This window comes from Zootoca vivipara, chromosome 8 (assembly GCF_963506605.1).
Source record: "Zootoca vivipara chromosome 8, rZooViv1.1, whole genome shotgun sequence".
Classification (NCBI taxonomy): Eukaryota; Metazoa; Chordata; class Lepidosauria; order Squamata; family Lacertidae; genus Zootoca; species Zootoca vivipara.
Window position 1 is genome coordinate 78427000 of NC_083283.1, and position 19392 is coordinate 78446391.

Genomic DNA, 19392 nt, shown 5'->3' on the forward strand with positions numbered 1-19392 from the left:
CCCCCTCAGAGAAAAGGAAACACAGCAGAGAATGGGACAAGGCTTTGGCCTTGTTGTGTAAATATTCAATTTGTGCTTTCCATCCCATATTGTATTGAAAGTAAATTCCTAAATATCGAAATTTAAGGACCTGTTCAATTGCCTTCCTGCCAAGCTTCCACTTATAAAGTTTCCGACTTCTAGAGAAGATCAGTACTTTAGATTTGTAATGATTTATAGTTAGCAAATTAGATTGACAATAAAGAACAAAAATCTTAAGCGCCCTCTTTAGACCAATTCTCAAGTAGGAAAGGATCAACGCATAGTCCGCATATAACAGCAGGGAACAGCAGTAGTCCGCGAGATGGGGAGCATGGATGGTTTCATGGGACTCAACTAGTTGGTTTCTTATATCACTGATAAACAAATTGAATAAGTAGGGTGCTAGTATGCACCCTTGGCAGACTCCTTTATTTATTGGTACTAACTTAGTGAGATCTCCTGCGGGAGTAAGTTGCACCCTGGCGGCCGATCCTTTGTGCAGTTGGATTATGAGCCACAAAAGCCTTCTATCAATACCCCACCACACAAGTTTTTACCATAGTAGGACTCTGGGGATATGGCTATGGGTATGTATGAATAGCCATGGGAAAGGCTTTAATACATGATAGAAATAGTGAAAGGTTAAGGAAATACACAAAAGAATTAAGATGAAATATATCAAACAACTGATAGTAGAATTAGTAGGTGTGGTGTCAAGTGTTAAGTAGAAATAATAAAAACAGTAAAACATCTTAAGGACTTTAACATACAGTACATTCTTCAAAAACAAAGGAGGGTTATCAAGACTTCTTAACTTGATTATTATCCACCTGGCTTGCCTTTTAAAAAAGTGATGTTTTCAGGCTCAGATGCCAAGCAAATATCTTCTGAGTTATGCATTGCTTGCCTCCCGAGTTCAATTTGGGTTTTGAAAAGTTATTGGGCTGCAGAAAATAGGAGCAAATATTAAATTATCTCATTTTATTACCTGAAGTGAAAATTGATTTGAGAATGTTGAAAAACAGTTACAAATATGGAGGGGGCAGAATAGAACCCAGGAATGGAGGGGAGGCTAAAGCTAAGAGAGGCTGGAAATGGAAATACAGTAAGCAGATAGAAGGGGGAAGAGGTCCTCACTTCCTCACAGCCCCCACCCCACTTTATGAAATGTCATAGACAAATACCAAGGAAATTGAGATAGTATGAATTGTTGAATGATGCCATATAATAAGGAAGCAGTCCTCTGCAAAAAGAGCAACTTGTTTACAGGAACATTTCTAACCTCTTTAATTCACAACCAAGTGATTAATTTACTAATGTGACCAAATTTAATAGGAAAGTCTTCCTCATATCTAAGAAAGGGATACAAGTGTTAAAAGGAAAAGCAGTACACACAGCTGAAGCCTTTGCTTGATGTTTCTATTGCAACAATTTCTTCATAGGGCCAGCATTTTACCTACAGTGGAGGTGCTAGAAACAGGTTTTCATGAATTAAGTTGTACAAATTGGATGGGGTGGAAGAAGGTTTGTTAATTCAAATAGGTTAGTAACAATATATTAACTTTCTACAAAATGATTTTAAACAAATACAATCCTTTGCAAACCAATTTTCCTAGCTTCCTTATCTACAGACACCTGCAAGAAACAGAACAAAAACAAAGAGCATGACTACTATCCTGTTGACCTCTGAGCCTAATGAGTCTTATCCTTAGGAAGCCTATAAATCTTATTTAAAAAATCCTCAGCATTACACATCCTCAGAAAAGGAAGGATTATTCCTCATTAGCCCATTTGTATTAGTCTGACAAGGTATAGCATATCTCATGTTCAAAACACAACACTTTAGGTGTAAAAGGAAACAAGATTTCTACCTGAAACTTAGTAATGGAACAGTATTCCATTATATACAACAAGCAAATATATAGTATTTGCTTGTTATATAACAAGCAAACAGGACTTGTCTTCTGAAGCACCTCTTTCACAAACACTAGAGGAGGTTAGAGGAAATTGTGAAACACTTTTAGTGGGACTTAAAGCATACTTAAGAATGTGTTTGACTGTAGCAAAGACAAATAACACCAGCACCTACAGTAAATATAAAATTGTGAGCTGTAGGCAGTATGAAATAGCAACATAAGTGCACGTAAAATAAGACCTGTGATCACAGCAGCTTTTTTGGCAGCCTATTATGACCTGTTCTCATACTGTACTAGTTACAGATTTAAAATTTTAATATACACAAATAGAGATAGTAATACTGATTAGTATTGCTAGTATTATTCGGATTGCGTGCAAGCCTGTTCACCAGCTGAAATCTTCCTCACAGGCCTGAAGTTCTCCAAGTGACAAAAGCCTTTTCAGCTGTGGTACTCACAACTGTGAAACTCACTCGCTAGACATGCTCACCTACAATGTTCACCTATTCTTTACATACCTATTCCCTCATGCCTTCAATGGCTTATAACTTGCTTCTACTTTTTAATCTGCTTTTACATGAGTTTGTCTGTCATTTGTCTGTCACTCCCTTTTTTTATCTGCTGCTATTATATTCTATATTATATTCTATATTATAGAGCTGGACCATAAAGAAGGCTGATCACCGAAGAATTGATGCTTTTCAATTATGGTGCTGGAGGAGACTCTTGAGAGTCCCATGGACTGCAAGAAGATCAAACCTATCCAGTCTGAAGGAAATCAGCCCTGAGTGCTCACTGGAAGGACAGATCCTGAAGCTGAGGCTCCAATACATTGACCACCTCATGAGAAGAGAAGACTCCCTGGAAAAGACCCTGATGTTGGGAAAGATTGAGGGCACTAGGAGAAGGGAACGACAGAGGACGAGATGGTTGGACAGTGTTCTTGAAGCTACCAACATGAGTTTGACCAAACTGCGGGAGGCAGTGGAAGACAGGAGTGCCTGGCGTGGTATGGTCCATGGGGTCACGAAGAGTCAGACACGACTGAACGACTTAACAACAACAACATTATATTCTTGCACTGTATATTTTATTGCACTTTGAGGTTTATTGCAGTCTACCTTGAGATATTCTTCAAAAGGAAAGGAATAAATATTTTAATTTAATGAACAAGTCCCTAAACCCAACTCTTCCCCATGCCACTGTTTGTCCAACCCCAATCCTGCAGAGTTCTGCCTAAACCTACTGTAACAACCTCAAACAAAGATGACAATCTGCACATGCTAACAAATTATCATTAAGATTCATAGACAGTTATGCCAGCTCTGCTATTGTGCAATAAGTACTCCCATCAATAGGAAGAAGGAATTTCGGGTTACTTAACAGTCCTCTGAACTCCAACTAAGACTTCATTTTTTAATCTTGGGTCATTGACATGTTTCTCTGTAAATTCCACCCAACGAAGACCCTGCTGCTGCCATTTAGATCAGTGTTTCTCAACCAGTGTGCCTCCAGTTGTTTTGGGACTACAACTCCCATCATCCCTAGCTAGCAAGACCAGTGGTCAGGAATGATGGGAGTTGTAGTCCCAAAACATCTGGAGGCACACTGGTTGAGAAACACTGATTTAGATTATTCTCCTGGACTTCTCAGTGATATTCAATGCCATCAACAATGATATCCTTCTGGATGACTATGGGTTGGGTTTGGGAAGCTGACCCTTACAGTGGTTCTGACCTTTCTTGGAAGAGTATTTCCAGAAGGTAGTGCTGAGGGACAGCTGCTCTGCCGCATGGTCACCGGTTCAAAATTGTTTTTTTATGCTCTTTAACATTTATATCAAACTGCTGGGAGAAACAATCCAGAGGTCTGGGCCGCACTGTCACAAATGACATGCAGTTCTCCCTTTTATTTCCATCTTCAGATCCCAGGGAGGCTATAGAAGTCTTACATGGGCAATTTTGGGATGGAGAAGGCGAAACAAATCAAAATTAAATCCACATAAGATAGAGGAATTGTGAGTCAGGCGATTGTCTGCTCCAGGTGGTGGTTTACAGCTGGTCCTACATGAAGTAGCAGGCTTGACTACTGTAACTTGGTTGATGTGGGGCTGCCTTTAAAGATAGCTCGCAAGCTTCAGCAGGTAGAAAATGCCACTGCTAGTCCTGACAGGTGACAGATGGCCAGATCAAACAAAGCACTCTTATCAGCTGCACTGGCTGCCACTGCACATCTGGGCCCATTTTAAGGTACTGGTTTTAATCTTTGCTTGCCACCAAAAATCAGTGAGATGTAAGAGAAATATATGAAAGAAAGGGCTTTTTCTGTGGTAGCCTGGAACTTCCTACCTGTTGACATTTCGAAGTCCTGTACAGTCCAATCTTTTTGTAAAGCTGTTTCAAGTGGCTTTTGAACTGGTAAATTATTCACCTGTGTGGATCTTTTACTGCTATATTTTATAGAACTTCTTTTCTGAAATGTTCTTTGGGAATGTTAGGGTTGCTATTTTATTCTGTTTCAGTCGATGTATTCTTATTTTACTATGTAAACTGCTTTGGATGAATTTTTTTACTTCTAAAGGCAACATATAAATGTTTAAAAGAAATAAAATAAAAATAAATATTACCTATCTCAAGATGAAATAAAGAATACACAAGAATACCTCATCTTGTGACTGGCAAATGACACTTCCAATTCAAATTACATTTCTAAGCCATAGATTGGTATATAGCCTGCAGGCGTTTGTTGGGCTACAATTCCCATCATCCCTGACTACTGGCTAGAGTCTATGGGAGAGGGAGCCCCAAACCTGAAAGCTTCCTGGTCTTGTACAGACCTGTAAGATCACTAGGCCTGGGCGATATATTAATATGGAGGCTGCTGAGCATGCTGAAGGAGAAACCAACTAGCCGGGAGCTGGAGGCAGAGGGACTCAAGCGGCAGCAGATTCATCAGCAATACACCACTGGTAAAACCGCCATCGCGCTCTGCCCAGGCAGAGGGAGAAACAAGCTTATACAGCTTGTTCCTTTCTCCACTTCTTTAATCTGCTTGGCTGAGGAGTGCCCTCGCCTTAGCCAAGCAGTTTTTTGGAGCCCCTGACTTGCCACTGGCTCACATGAGCCAGCGGAGGGAGGGGGGCTCTGTTAAAGTGCTCCCCTTCCTCAGCTGAGAGAGCCCCAACCTGGCTCCTGATTGGACGAGAGTAGGAGCGAGATCAGGGCTGCACAGCTGAAAAGTGCAAGACCGCCTTTCCTAGATGAGAAAGCCCTGGTGTGCTGAGCCAAAAAGACGAGCCCATCCTCCCAGTGGAAGGCAGCCAGGCAGTGTAGGGGCTCTTTGATGCTGCTGGCGATTCCAGAGTTGTCCAGCAGCCCCTCACAAAGTGCAGAAAGGGTGGCTTTGCACCCCATGCCTTGTGGAATTCAGCGGAAGGGTGGGCTGTGTCTTTCCTCCTGGGGTGAATGACACACACACACACACACACCGGAGGAAAGAGGCAGCACACCCGCACTGGCGAAGGCTACAGCAGTCAAACACATGGAGTGGCTCAGTGCGGAGTGGGGAGCAAGCAGGTAAGGTAGCTTGCCCACCCACCCGCCAGCTATAGCAGAGCCCTGAGTCCCCTGCTGGTTGCGTGCTGTATTGGCCTCAGACCATGAGTTGCTGGGGTGAAAACGCCTCAGCTCCCGTGATGAGAGCTGTGGCAGTTTCACCTGGCACCTCACCAGTTGGGGCCGATGCAGCTTTTGTCAACATCACGATTTATCATTACACCATGATGTTGAAAACCCAACATTGCCCAGCCCTAAAGATCACCTGGGGAAATTTTACTTACGGTTACACAGGCTGGTGGCATTTCCCACCATCACCTTTGTACTGTGGAATTCCCTTCCCTCTGCCCTATGTGAAAGATTGTGCATCAGCTGCTTCAGGTATATTGTAAAAACATATTTTTGTCTAGGCAAAGTAAATAATCAGCATCTGAAATGCACCAGTGGTTAGTCACACAACTCACATCTGATATAAAGTCATTGGAAATCAGAGGCCCATAATAACCAAAAATATAAGTGCCCTGACTTGTCCCAGTTGAAAACAGTGAGACTAAGGCATGCTTTAAAATTGTAGTATTGAAGCCTAGGAAAATAAAATTGATAGTTCTGCAGCTAAAAAAATGAAAGATATGTGGCAATATACACCAAATATTTGTAACCATTGTTTGTATATTGACTTATTGTGCAATCTCACCCATTGCTAGGCATATTAAACCTAGGGTTTTAGAGAGGAGACTGTACAAACTCTGCAGAAGGTTGCAAAAAATTCCCAGCTGTTCAAAGCTATTTGGTCTAAAGTGTGAAATCCTATTAAATCAACAAGCCTTTGTCACATCAATAAACTACCATGAAACAGACTGTGAGGATAGAAGCTCCCATGTCTCAGCATATATGCATCACACAGCAAATTGTGTGAAAAGGAAAGGATCAGTGATCCTTCTCTTCAAGTAATTTTCCACGCTGGCAAGGGATGCAAAAACTGGCATGGCTGGTTTGAAATTCATTGATAGTGATGGATCTCAACAGGGGGAACATATTAAAATCTAAAATCAAATGAGCCAGTCTACTCTGAAAAATATATTGGGTGGTATCCAACTAAACAGTTCCACTAGCATAAAGGCTTTTAGCTGTGCAATGCAACTTCCCCAACCCCTCTTCTCCCAGTGACCCCCTAAATTTGTTCTGGGGATTCCACCAATCCTTTGAAAAAGATTTAAGGGGCATATAGAGGGCACATGGGGAAAGCTGAGTGTGGAGAAGTTCCACTGCACAACTAAAAGTCCTTGCACCAGCAGAACTGTTAAGTTGGATATTATCCATTGCTTATATTCTGGCCTTATTCTACACTACAGTAACCAACAGGTTTCAACTTGGAAGACAAACCTTTCCATTCCTATACTATTAATTCACGTTCTCCCACAACTATTTCCACCACCACTTGTACTGCTGCCCCTGGATGAACAGATCACAACTTTCTGCCCTCTACATCCTTGCTTGCTTATTCTCCTACCCAGACCATGGGTCTTCTACATCCACCTCTGTGCCACTTCATAGGCTGAAAAAAGGAACCCTGCCCAGAAGAATCTGGGGAAATGCTGTTAGAGAACCTCAAATCTGTTGGGAGCTCTCACAACTCACCCGGCTCTCTATACTAATGAAATAGGCTGGATGATACTAGGAAGTTGTAAGGGAAGAGATGTTCCAAGTTTTCTCACCTCCTCAGCTGATGTCTCCAGCTTTTTCTTAGCATCAGGCAGAAAAAGAGAAGCCCCGCTGGAAGATTGTTCTAAGGTAGAAGGGTGGAGGGGAGCCCTTGTGTCAATCATGGTTACCTTCTAGTTTTCTTAAAAGGCCAGCCAGGATGAGCAGCAATGGGCAGCACACAAGCTCAGACATTAGGCAAGAGAACAGTTTGGATGGAAACTGTCTGTCCATTAAATGATTAACAGAGGGGTGGGGGAAGGCTATTGTGGTCTCTTTCTTTTTGCAAGGTTGTTCTTGAGAACATTGTTTTACGATTGATTATTAAGATCATCATGTTTCTAGGGTTCATTATATCCAAGAAGCATCTTACATAGTTTATGAACTCTTCCAGCACAACTTAATAACAAAGCAATTATAATCTTCTATACCGGGGCTCCTTGAAATATGAAGAATCAGTTTAATTGATTGGCCACTTGCCAATTCCACCAAGGAAAGCTAAAATTGTCAAGGATTGCTATATTTAACATCTTATTGGGTAATCAGCAACAACAGATTATAATAGTGGCAGATTTGTGTGCTCTTACACCTTTTCTGATGAGAACACAGGAAGTACTGTATCTTTAAATAAATGTGAGCAATACAAGTACTGTACCACATTAATAAAAATGTGTGTAGTTTTATTTTTAAAATAACTAAAAACTTATCAGGATATAAAGTTGGTAACTGAGTAAGCTGGGGGCTAATAATCCTCCATCTTGGTGGATTTCAGTTGTTAGTTACAACTTAAAACACAACTGCATTGAAGCTAAGGACTTGTGAAGCAACTCCCCATAGTAATTTTCACATTTTTTGACCATGCAACAACAGACCCTTATAGCTATAAGGATTGCACTGTAAATGAGTGTCCCAAACTGTGAATTGTGAGATGGGTTTAAGTATGTACTGAAAAGACACAATAGTCTTTTCAGATTTTCCCTTGAATACAAGGGCTAAAAAGTTACACAGGAAAGGGATGCATGTATAAGGCCTGCCCTCAGCACCGCCAGGTGGACAGCATCTTCTTGAGGTGTTCACACATCTAAGGTCTGCAGGGTTTCTAAATGTATTCTTCCAAACATACTTTGAAGCCTTCCAATTGCAAACATGGTTCAAAGCATAAATCAATATCATTTCCATAGGAACAAATTATCTTCCCCTAGGAACAATTTAGAAGTGCCCGGAACACCTGTTTGTTTAAACCCAGTCTGTCCTGATCGTGTATAAAGGTTTTGTATAAAGGTTTTTACACATTTCAGAGGAAAATGATGGGTGTGAATAGGAGTAATAGTTCTAAAATTTATGTTTAGTAGTAGTACTAATGGTATTTCTTTTTACTGCAGAAATATCTTTAAGAACGAGTTCCAGTGATTAAATACATCAGCATTGTGGTGCCTTTATTTAGAAAGTGTCTGATATAACATTTGCTGTTACTTGTCATTAATACTGCAGCTCCTAAGTAAACTTGGGTTAGAAATAATTCCCACCTAAATCAGCATAAATTACTGATCAGGTTGTTATTGAATCTTTGTTATGTTTTTAGAAAGGAACCTAAATTATAGCTACATTCAAGTTACTACAACTCATCACATTCACAGACTCTGTCAATGCAGCTCAGACTGTTACAATGCAATCCTATACAGATCTACTGAGACCCAGTGAGGTCAATGAAGCTTACTCCCAAGTAAGGAGTACAGAATGCAGCCTAACTTTTAAGCTGTTGCACAGCTGACTGTCAAGATCCATTCTCTTGATCTGGTTAATTCATGTAAAGCTCTCTAGATTAGCATACAAATAGTGCAGGTGAGCTTGACCATAACTGCTAGAGCAGGGGTCAGCAACCTTTTTCAGCTGTGGGCCGGTCCACCATCCCTCAGACCATGTGGTGGGCTGGACTATATTTTTTTGGGAGGGGGAGGGGGATGAACAAATTCCTATGCCCCACAAATAACCCAGAGATGCATTTTAAATAAAAGGACACATTCTTCTTATGTAAAAACATGCTGATTCCCAGACCATCCGTGGGCCGGATTGAGAAGGCGACTGGGCCGCATCTGGCCCACGGGCCTTAGGTTGCCACCCCTGTGCTAGAGCTTGGCTGCTGTTAAATTACAATGGCTGACCCTGAAAAAAATAGCTATTTGGTAGACCTCATTTTAAACTGATAGCCATGAATTTAGTCAATCAACTTTGTTAGATACTGACATATTCTGAGTACTGCAAACAATGCAATAGAAATAATCTCTTCAAATACTGCATTGCCAAAGTCATACTTGTACATTAACGTCTCTACTCTGCACATCTATATAGAAGATCTTTCAGAGCAATAAACATGTCTCAACATACATATTGGGGCCATGAAAATGTCCTTCAGCAGTCCTAAAAGATATTACATTCCCTCCAACTATTTACAACATACCTAGTAATATACTACCTAAAACTAAACTCTAGTGTTGGTACTATAAAGACTATATGATTCTCTTCACTACTGTTCTCTGTCTCACAGAGAATCTGTGCATTCCAAATAGTGATGGAGTCAGAACCAACTACTAGAATTTGTATTTTGAAAAAGGGAGGGTTTCTTTGTTCTAGCAGCCGTGATGCTCCTTCAAATCTGTTTGACATCTGATAAAACTAATCTAATTCCATCTACATAACTCCATCTGCAACAACCTCAAAACGTAAAAAATTGCAGGCTGCCAGGCCCTTTCACAGCTACCTACCCACTTTTTGTTCAACATATACTGTAAGGAAGAAATCTGGATAATTTGAAAGCTTTGTTCTTGGCATTTTGCCATTCTGGTTGGCCTAGTAAAGGTACTGTGGATTGTTCTGTGGATCTTCCTTTTGAAATTAGTAAATCATTCAAGGGAAGGAACAGTAATAAGTACATAGTTAATATGACCTTGTAATTCTGAGGTCAGAGAGTAAAGTGCATACTTTGGCACCTTGCCAGTATTCAGAGATTTAAAAGCCTGCCTTAATGTATTGCTATGGGCTTTAGAGCTTAACCTCAGTTGAAAATAAAGTTTTCAGGTATGATTATCTACTTTCTATACAGCTACTGTTATGTTGGCCTTGCAGCAAACATCTTGGAGCATAATATATCTAACAAGCTCAAGGTTTTGTGGTGTTTTTTACATGATGGTTTTACCAAACCTAAACCCAAGCCTCAAACAGGAGCATTTACCTTTTGGTTTCTCTTTGAACTTTTCACCCTATAAATAAGAAAACTCAAAACCAAGAAATGTCTAACAAAGGCATCGATGAATCTCAATGCAAGACGAGACCAAGTAGTTGGCAACCTGTTTCCATTATTATAAATGCTGTGTATTTAAAAACAAACAAACAAACACCTAAATAGCATGACATTGTATCTTGTATATTGATTAAATGTGATCTTTAATATAAAAAGTTAACCAACCCCCTTCATCACAGAGTTTTTTTTCCAGAACCATCCAATAAGTCACAAAACACTCAGCAAACTTTTGAGTTCTCCAGCATTCTTATTTTGCAGTATATCAAACACAGAGGTGAGGCAGCACTGGGAATGATGATGGAGCCCACAAGTATGCAATTTGGGATCTTAAGAGTCAAACACAGCAACAATTCTCCACCGCACACATAATCTTAATTTACCTTTCACAACCAGTTCCAAGCAAAGTAACATTAAGATAAATAGACAGGAAGACAAAGGCATGCTGAGGCACACTATTTAAAGAAAGGCAGCACAAATATTTTGATCACTAAATAATCAAAGCTTAAACAGAAAGCTTAGTGTTTTAACCTTCACTTTTTGAATACACCTAAGTACCTTTCATCTAGGAAATCTAAACTCAGATGAAAACACCTAAAGCCCAGGCTAGATGTGATGACAACAGAATCCAGTATTTTAAGGTAGGTCTGATCCAACAGGAGCAAGATGTAAGACCAAAGAAGCACACAGGCTGGGGTGTGTGTGTGTGTGTGCTAAATCTCACCCCATGACCATACCACCTCCCTCCAGGTGCTTTTCTCCCAGTGGAACTGAGCTGGTATGAGAATGCAGCTGAAAGAAAGCAGCAGGAGGGGAAGAGAGCTGAGAGAGGAAACTTGCAGACAAGTGAAGGATGGTTGAAGCAGTCTGCAGCCCACGACATGTAGTTTGGGTCTGAGGCTAGAAATTCAGGATTCTAACATCCATAGTTGCAAACTTGGTGCCTCATTCCTGAGGTCAGCTCAGTACACTGGTCTAGGCACTGTCTAAATATACAAGTAGGTTTTTTAATGCTCCTGAATTACAAAAAAAGGCATATGGTTATAAAGCATTTGATCTTATACTTCTGTGCAAGGCTGCTCTCGACAGCTAATTCCCAGGGACTTGTGGGGCTTTGATTCCTCATCACTACTCCAATGGCAGCCCCATCCCCACTATTTCCTCATGACAATCTATTTCTCATACAGTTTGTTAATCTTGTTAGGTTACCATTGGCTTAATTGTTTTTGAAATAGTTTTTAAAAATAGTTTTAACTGTTTTTATTGATAATTTTAATATTTCTTGCAAACCGCTTATTTGTTTTGTTACAATCAAGCAGTACATAAATTTTGCAAAATAAACAAAGAGGGGGCAAGTCCTGTCTCAGTTATTTGAGTGTACATACATATACAGGTGAACCACCTGACATTGCGTATTGAGACTTGCAAAAAGCTTTTGACGAAGTACCTCACCAAATAATCCCGAGTAAGATTAGCAGTCATGGAATTGTGGAAACAGAATACTTGGGCCTGATCTAGCAGAGTTCTTACGCTTTTATCTGTCAGGAGGGTGGCTCCATGGCACTGCTCCTCAATGCTGGCTGCTCCCAGCTTAGCCATTAATTCACTACATGGCTTTAGTAAAGCAATTATTTTCCTAGTCTCTCACGTTTAAACACAGTAAAAATAATAACTGGTCTTACGATAGCCTAAAAATTGAATGCTTAATAACAGTAGCGGCTGCAGAGCCATGTGTGTGAGCCATGCCCAAACATTCTCCACCTGCAATGGCTCGTGTGTTGAGTGTAAAAGCCTTAAGTTGGGTTTTAAGTGCCTTTGGCCAAAAATGCACAGAAGGTTCTTCACAACTGGGAATCCTGATAATGCAAAGCCCCAATGTGAGGAGGCTTCTAACCACATTCAGTCAAACATGCTGAGTATACCCCTTGACACCTGCTCAATTCCCGCTCAATACAGGAAAGTCAGGGGTGTAGCAGGTGGGCGTAACACCTAAACAAGTACGGTAATAAACTGTTAAGTAATATCAAACATTATTATGCCTTCTCCAAATGATGGTGTAGAATTTATTTATTGTTTTCTAAACTGATTCACAGCCAGAAGCTATTGAACTGGTAAGATAAAATGTGATACAATATAAGAAATGTGAACTCCAAAATTAATAAAACAATTTCTAAAAACTCTAAAAGCAGTAAAACCATTTCTAGATTGCACAACTAGATTGCACATTTCTAGATTGCACAACTGGCTCACACTTCAAGGAAAGTCTTATCCAAAAACATCTTCAAATGTCAAACCTAAATGTCAAATTGCTAGATGCTTGTCTAATTCCATTTGGTAACTGATTCTAAGGGGTTGGAGCTGCAACCCTAAAAGCCTTGTTTCTAGTACAAACTAAGTACACTCCTGGGGCATATAGTACTGTTAGTACTGCCCAATCTGAGGGGTACACTTGCCAGGTAGGTACCTTAAGTAACCTGGTTCCAAGTTGTTTAGGGCTTAATCTCTTTGATCTGCATCTAGTAGCATATTGGAAGCCAGTGCAGCTCTCACAGCAAATATGTTAAATGTGTTGACAGAATGCACCAGTCAACAAACAATTCTCTCTTTTAAAAACTGCAGATCTTCATCAGCTATTGGATCTTAATACTTAAAAGCTTTGAAGCTTCTACTTGGACTTAGGCATACCTCAACTTCTCATTTCCCAACTGTTTTGTCAGGCATAGCTGATGGCTATGTTTCTATCAGTTCTTACTCAAGTCTCTCCCTCTTATGCTAGATCTGTGAACATACTAGGAGTGGGCTACCACAATACATTCCAACAGAGAGCCACACGCTGGATCAACTGTCAAGCTGTCTCCTCTTACAGCTGCTATACAAACAGCCCTGAATATCTTAGATTCTTTAGAGAACAATCACACTACCGGTAACTGCATTCGTTTGTGATTATGCTCTTTTTTGGCACAGTCAGTTTAGGGAAGCAAGGTTCACAACAGCTTTACAAACATAATAATTTCACTTCTGTTTCAAAAATAACTTTTTCACTCGCACTATTTACTATTTGGAAGGTCCAAATATTGCTAAACAGTACCAGTAGCACTGGGGAACTGAGAGATCCGATTCAAAATCCCAGCTCAGCCAGAGACTTGGTGGGTGGCCTTAGGCTAAATCCCTCTTCTCATTTTCAGGCCATCATTTGCAAATCATTTTAGCAGTAATAGCCTGCCACAAATAATTGTTATGAAGAAAAATTAGATCATAGCACATTTTGTAGAAACTCTTTTTTTCTCCATAAATCCTGCTACATACAATTTGTTAACCTATTACTATTTTAAGCTGGAGTTCACTGGAGCCATTTCCCCTTATTCAAGAACATTCCTAATTCTGCTCTACATATCAACACATATATTGATTTCTACATGAATTATGATAGGTTAGGTGCTGTGATGTACAAATATTTTCCTTTCTTTGGTTCACATTCTTTTTACCAGCCCCGAGCCTTCAAAATCTGAAAAAGAAAACACCAATAGCCTGATCTTTGTAAGAAGAACCACAGAACTCAGGTATAATGAGATTATAGGCACTTAGAAGTATTGTTTAGGGTTAAAACTTTTCTCATGGGTCAACCAGGGTTCAGACATACCGGAAGGATATCGCATACACATTAGCAAATTCCCTTTTGCCCTTTAATGCCACATTTCAAGCACGGATTACACATTTGACATGAAAAAGTTTATTTATATCACAAATGTGAACCGCATTGTCAAGACTCATATCAAGAGAAAAGTACAACCAGCTAGCCTGGTTTCAGCGATTTAGATGCACTGCTCTACCACTAATATTTTATACTAGTGTCTATGAGAGCACAGGGATCCTCTAAGTCAGACCAAGGATCTGTCTAGTAGGATGGTGCAGCAGATCTCCAGAGCTTCAGGCAACTACCAGTCAAGAACCCAGAAATCCACCTTGAAGGCATATTCAGACAAATTACACATTATACTATTGAGTCATGCTCACGCCCCAATTTTCTAACAATACAGGGCAGATCAGGATCATTTGGTACAGTGCCCACCCGCACATATAATAAGGAACCTCACCATACTCCAAAGGCCTGTTAATTCACCCCTAAGAGAATTAAGCCACTAGAATCCTCATGGAATGAAGCTCTTCAGGTTTCAAATGAAAGGGGGGGGAATCTAAAAGTATAAGGTGACTAGTTTGCAGTCTCTTATTTATTCAGCTAAATACACAGACTTGACGGAATAACAGAGCTACAACCTGTGTGAGTGTGTACGAGAATATTAATGGCAAGCTTATAATACTGTTGTCAAAGTGTATTTTGCATGCAATTCGTAACTTAAAGTCACACTGTCTGATCCAGTGGATACTTTTCTGAGGTATAATTTCATTATTGAAGAAAAGCTCTATCTTTCTTTTACAATTTAACTATATGTTGAAGTTACAGTTTTAAGTATTCTTGAGGTTTGCTATTTTACCTACATGATCAAACATTGCTTTGTGTGAAGCTACATATGCATTTTGCAACCTGTGTACAGAAGTATATAAAAATTTAGAGAAGTTGAAGCCTTCACAACTAACACAGTTCAGCATAACATAAACTTTCCTAATTACAGCTAGAAACTAGAAAGTAAATCACGCCACAACAGACACAAAGTAATTTATGTACTTAAAGCTGTTCTTTCAAATCACATTCTCTTGAATGCATTTACCGTAGCTCTAAGTTTAATTACAAAAAAGTAAATCAGACTAAAACACTACTTAAAAGAACATTTCAGTAGGAATTAGGAGTGTTAAGTCAATGGCGTTTTACTCAAAGTAAACCCACTGAAATTAATAGACCTAACTTAATCATGGGCACTGATTTCAACTGTTATACTCTGATTAAAACCTAGTTGAAAAGCACCCAGGGATTTTCAGGAATGGATTTCTTATGCTATCATAGAGAGAAAGGGAACAGTGCACTGGGTAAAGACCTCATGACCTCGGCTACCTTCTGACCACATATACGTATTAGCTCTTTATAGAGCACTGAAGGTCAACATGGAAGGTGTGTACATGTGAAGCCACCTTAACAACCTTATTAACACAATATATGCACTGGATTTGCAATACATTTCAAAGTACACCAGCAGCACACCAACCTGCAGTAATTAATTGCTGTGGTGATATTTTTTTTAAAAAAAATGGTTACTAAAATAGTAAAAACTGCCAACACAGCACCCGATCCTGAACTCTCATTTGCCACATCAGAGGAGCATAGAATCAGGACACACAAAATCAACTGTACCTCTATGTTTGATTTCCATCACTAGGAGTAAGACTTTAACAGTCCTGCCACGCAAAATTTCTGTGAATTGTTCCTTTTTATTTCAGGATTTTAAATATCTGCTCATCTAGTTGTCTATGGCAAGGGGAAATTGCGAGGGAAGGGAAGCTTTTGCAAAATGTAAGAAATTTATTTACCTCTCCCCCCTTCTTTTCCCTTTCTGGCTGTCAGCATGTAACAATGAGCTTATGTAGGAATATGCATAAGCGGAAAGGCTAAAAGAATATTTAATGGGCTTGTAGTTTCTGAATATTTCTACTTTCAAGGCTGTTTTATACATTTAGCTTTGCATTACATCTCATACTCCCAAAAGGGCTCCAAACATAGTTCATTTTAAAAAAAGTTAGAAACACCCATACTACTTACACTTTGTAATTCGCAGTTAATCACACAAGTGAGATTTTGAGAAAAAGCAAACTATCAGTTAAGATCATCACAATCTGAGGAAATAGAGACTCTGTTCCTGAATCTTGTTTTCTTCCCCAATCTGAATAAAGCGAGCAGCCATCACTTTCTTTGAACACAACAAATATTTCGATGAAAATCCTGTAAAATTGTAGCTAGGGCAGTGCAGAATATTCAAGTGCATACCCAGTACATTGTATTTTCCCATTATTTCATATTTCCTAACAATCCAAATCCAATTTCCAAAAAAAAATCTGCTTGTAGTCTGGGGAGTATGATCCAGTCCTTCCCCTCCACAAACCATAAGAATCCTCCTACATGCAAGTATCTTAGCCCAGAAAGGTTCCTGATGAGAGTAGGGACCAGGGGAGAAGGGTGACGGCTTGTCCACTTACAAGTAATTTTACCCATAAAATTTTGCTCTCCCCTGATACTCCTACTTGAACTTGCATTAAATATCCAAAGTTAAATGCAGCATGTAGTAAAAGGGACAGCTACCACTAAAGTTCCACCTCAGTCCTAACTGTACGTTCCTTTATTTTCCTGACTCCACAAAGTCGTCACCTAAATGAAGGTGTTGCTTCCCCACATTCCTTGAGAATTTACAAGGAGAGTTCAGTGCTCCAATGCATTAATTAATATCAACTGCTCTGATCAATATTGGCCCCAATATCAATGAAGTGCTTAACATTTAACCATTTTCCAGGACTTCAATTTTAACTTATAAAAGAAAAATCAAGAAAGCATTAAGATTATCATTAAAGTGCACTACAAGATGCTTGGTTACTGAAAAAGTTTATCACATGTGTACATTCTGATAAAGCTTTAATTTCCTGAAAATAGGCACTAAAATCCAAATCACTTTTAAAAGTAACTATAAAAAGCTTTGTTTACCTAAATTATACTGAAGAGCAAAATGAAAAGTACTTAATCTGCCTTATGTAACAGAGGATTCTAATACTGCATCACTAAAATTAAATGCATTGCCTTACAATACAGTGCTACTAAACTCCAATACGATGAAATGGATTGAACTGGAAAAAAATAATGCAATGTGGTTAAAACCTCTGGAGAAAACAGTATCTGAATTCTCCGAAGAAGCTTCTATGACTTCTGCTGGCAAGAACAACCAGCAGTTTATAAAACACTTGCTTCTCTCTCTCTCTCTCTCTCTCTCTCTCTCTCTCTCTCTCTCTCTCTCTCTCTCTCTCTCTCTCTCTCTTCTTTATTAAAGATTAAGACTCACCTGGGCTCGGACCACCCTCCTCATAATCCCGTTTGTTCATAATCAGGAGTCAACTCTTCAAATGTTAAAAAGTGAAAGAGCAGAAAGCTGACAGTTGCTCTCTCGTTTTGTACAAGACCTCAAATCCTGTCTCTCGATAGTAGTGGATTAATCCTGAAGCAAGTCATCAAAGCTTCATGCAGTTTAAAGTATGCATGTGACACAAAGCCAAGCTGCAGTGCAGAAGCAGCAGAAGCAGCACTCTCCAACAGATTAAGCTGAGAGAGATGTTCATCAGTGATAAATCCCCCCCACACAGCAGTAAGGGCAGGGCCTACATCTCTATCATCAAGTGTCGCCAGGTAGAAAGCCTTAAATTACACCTAGAATTGACTTGCTCTTTCCAGCAGCAGATGTCTCTGAAGCTATTCCATTACACAAGCCCTCCTTGTGGGTATGAAAGCAGTGAGGATCCAATAATTTCGACAGCATGCTATTCATAAACCAATATTTTATGTAGATAAAATATTTAATCCTAAATCCATGGGATTAAAGAGCTAGTAAATGATTTTTAACTTATATTATCTTAGCGGCTCTTAAACTACAGGTTGGGACCTCTTGGGGAAGAGTGCAAGGCTTTTAGATGTTTGGATGGAAAGTACCTAGGACATGGGTACGCAAACTAAGGCCTGGGGGCCAGATCCGGCCCAATCACCTTCTAAATCTGGCCCGCAGACTGTCCGGGAATCAGCCTGTTTTACATGAGTAGAATATGCACTTTTATTTAAAATGCATCTCTGGGTTATTTGTGGAGCCTGCCTGGTATTTTTGCATGAGTAGAATGTGTGCTTTTATTTAAAATGCACCCTCTGGGTTATTTGTGGGGCATAGGAACAGGGCCGGCTCTAGGTATAGTTCCGGTGGTGCGGGACGCCAGGGCGCTGCGAGGCTGGGCGCTGCAAGGGGGGGCGCCGGAGCGATCTCCGTGCCTCAGCGCCAGGGCGCCCGACCTGCTCGAGACTGCCCTGCATAGGAATTCATTCATTTTTTGTCCCCCCACAAGGTCTGAGGGACAGTGGACCGGCCCCCTGCTGAAAAAGTTTGCTGACCCCTGACCTAGGAAGTAGTAAACCCTGCAGCAATCAGTCAGAGATAGCATTAGTATCAGCATTTTGGTGGCTGTAATTGTGGAAACTGAAGAGGGAGCGAAAACATGGGAGCTTCTAGCCACAGCAACCACACTCCCCATACATCTCCTTCCCTGGTTGGGTGGCTTCAGGAGAGTGTCCTGCACATTAGAGTGTCTGTTCCGTCCCTCTAATGCCAGTGTGGGATTAGTCCCCTAGTTCACAGATACTCATGCAAACAATAGTAGTCATACCTCATGTTGTATCCGCTTCAGGTTGCGTCTTTTCAGCTTGCGAACGCGGCAAACCCAGAAGTGTTTACTTCCGGGTTTTGCTTCACGCGTGCGCAGAAGCACTGCTCTCGTTGCGGACTTTTTGGGGTGTGAATGGCACCCCGGAACGGATCGTGTCCGCAACCAGCGTTACCATTGTATGAGAATTCTGGCCACTTGCCTCCAGAAGAATCACTGCTGCTGAGTTTGGAGACAGAGGGCTGGTAAAGGTAAAGGGACCCCGGACCATTAGGCCCAGTCGTGACCGACTCTGGGGTTGCGGTGCTAATCTTTCAATATTGGCAGAGGGAGCCGGCGTACAGCTTCCTGGTCATGTAACCAGCATGGCAAAGCCACTTCTGGCGAACCAGAGCAGCGCACGGAAACGCCATTTACCTTCCCGCTGTAGCAGTACAGTGGTACCTCGGTTTATGAACACAATTGGTTCCGGAAGTCTGTTCATAAACTGAAGCGTTCATAAACTGAAGCGAACTTTCCCATTGAAAGTAATGGAAAGTGGATTAATCCGTTC

General features: G+C 40.4%; 1 protein-coding gene across 2 annotated transcripts in view; it reads right to left on the bottom strand.

Moving 5' to 3' along the window:
- The window catches only part of SLC12A7 (solute carrier family 12 member 7), a 106277-nt gene that overhangs the window by 65227 nt on the left and 21658 nt on the right, over positions 1-19392 (bottom strand). The window contains exon 1 of one of the 2 annotated variants that reach the window (XM_060278059.1): positions 17483-18446. The exons of the other annotated variant lie outside the window; for it this stretch is intronic. Within the exon in view, the coding sequence (XP_060134042.1) occupies positions 17483-17522 (40 nt within the window). The 5' untranslated portion in view covers positions 17523-18446. Of the gene's footprint in view, positions 1-17482; positions 18447-19392 lie in introns of those variants that run through there. 2 annotated transcript variants of the gene reach the window in all.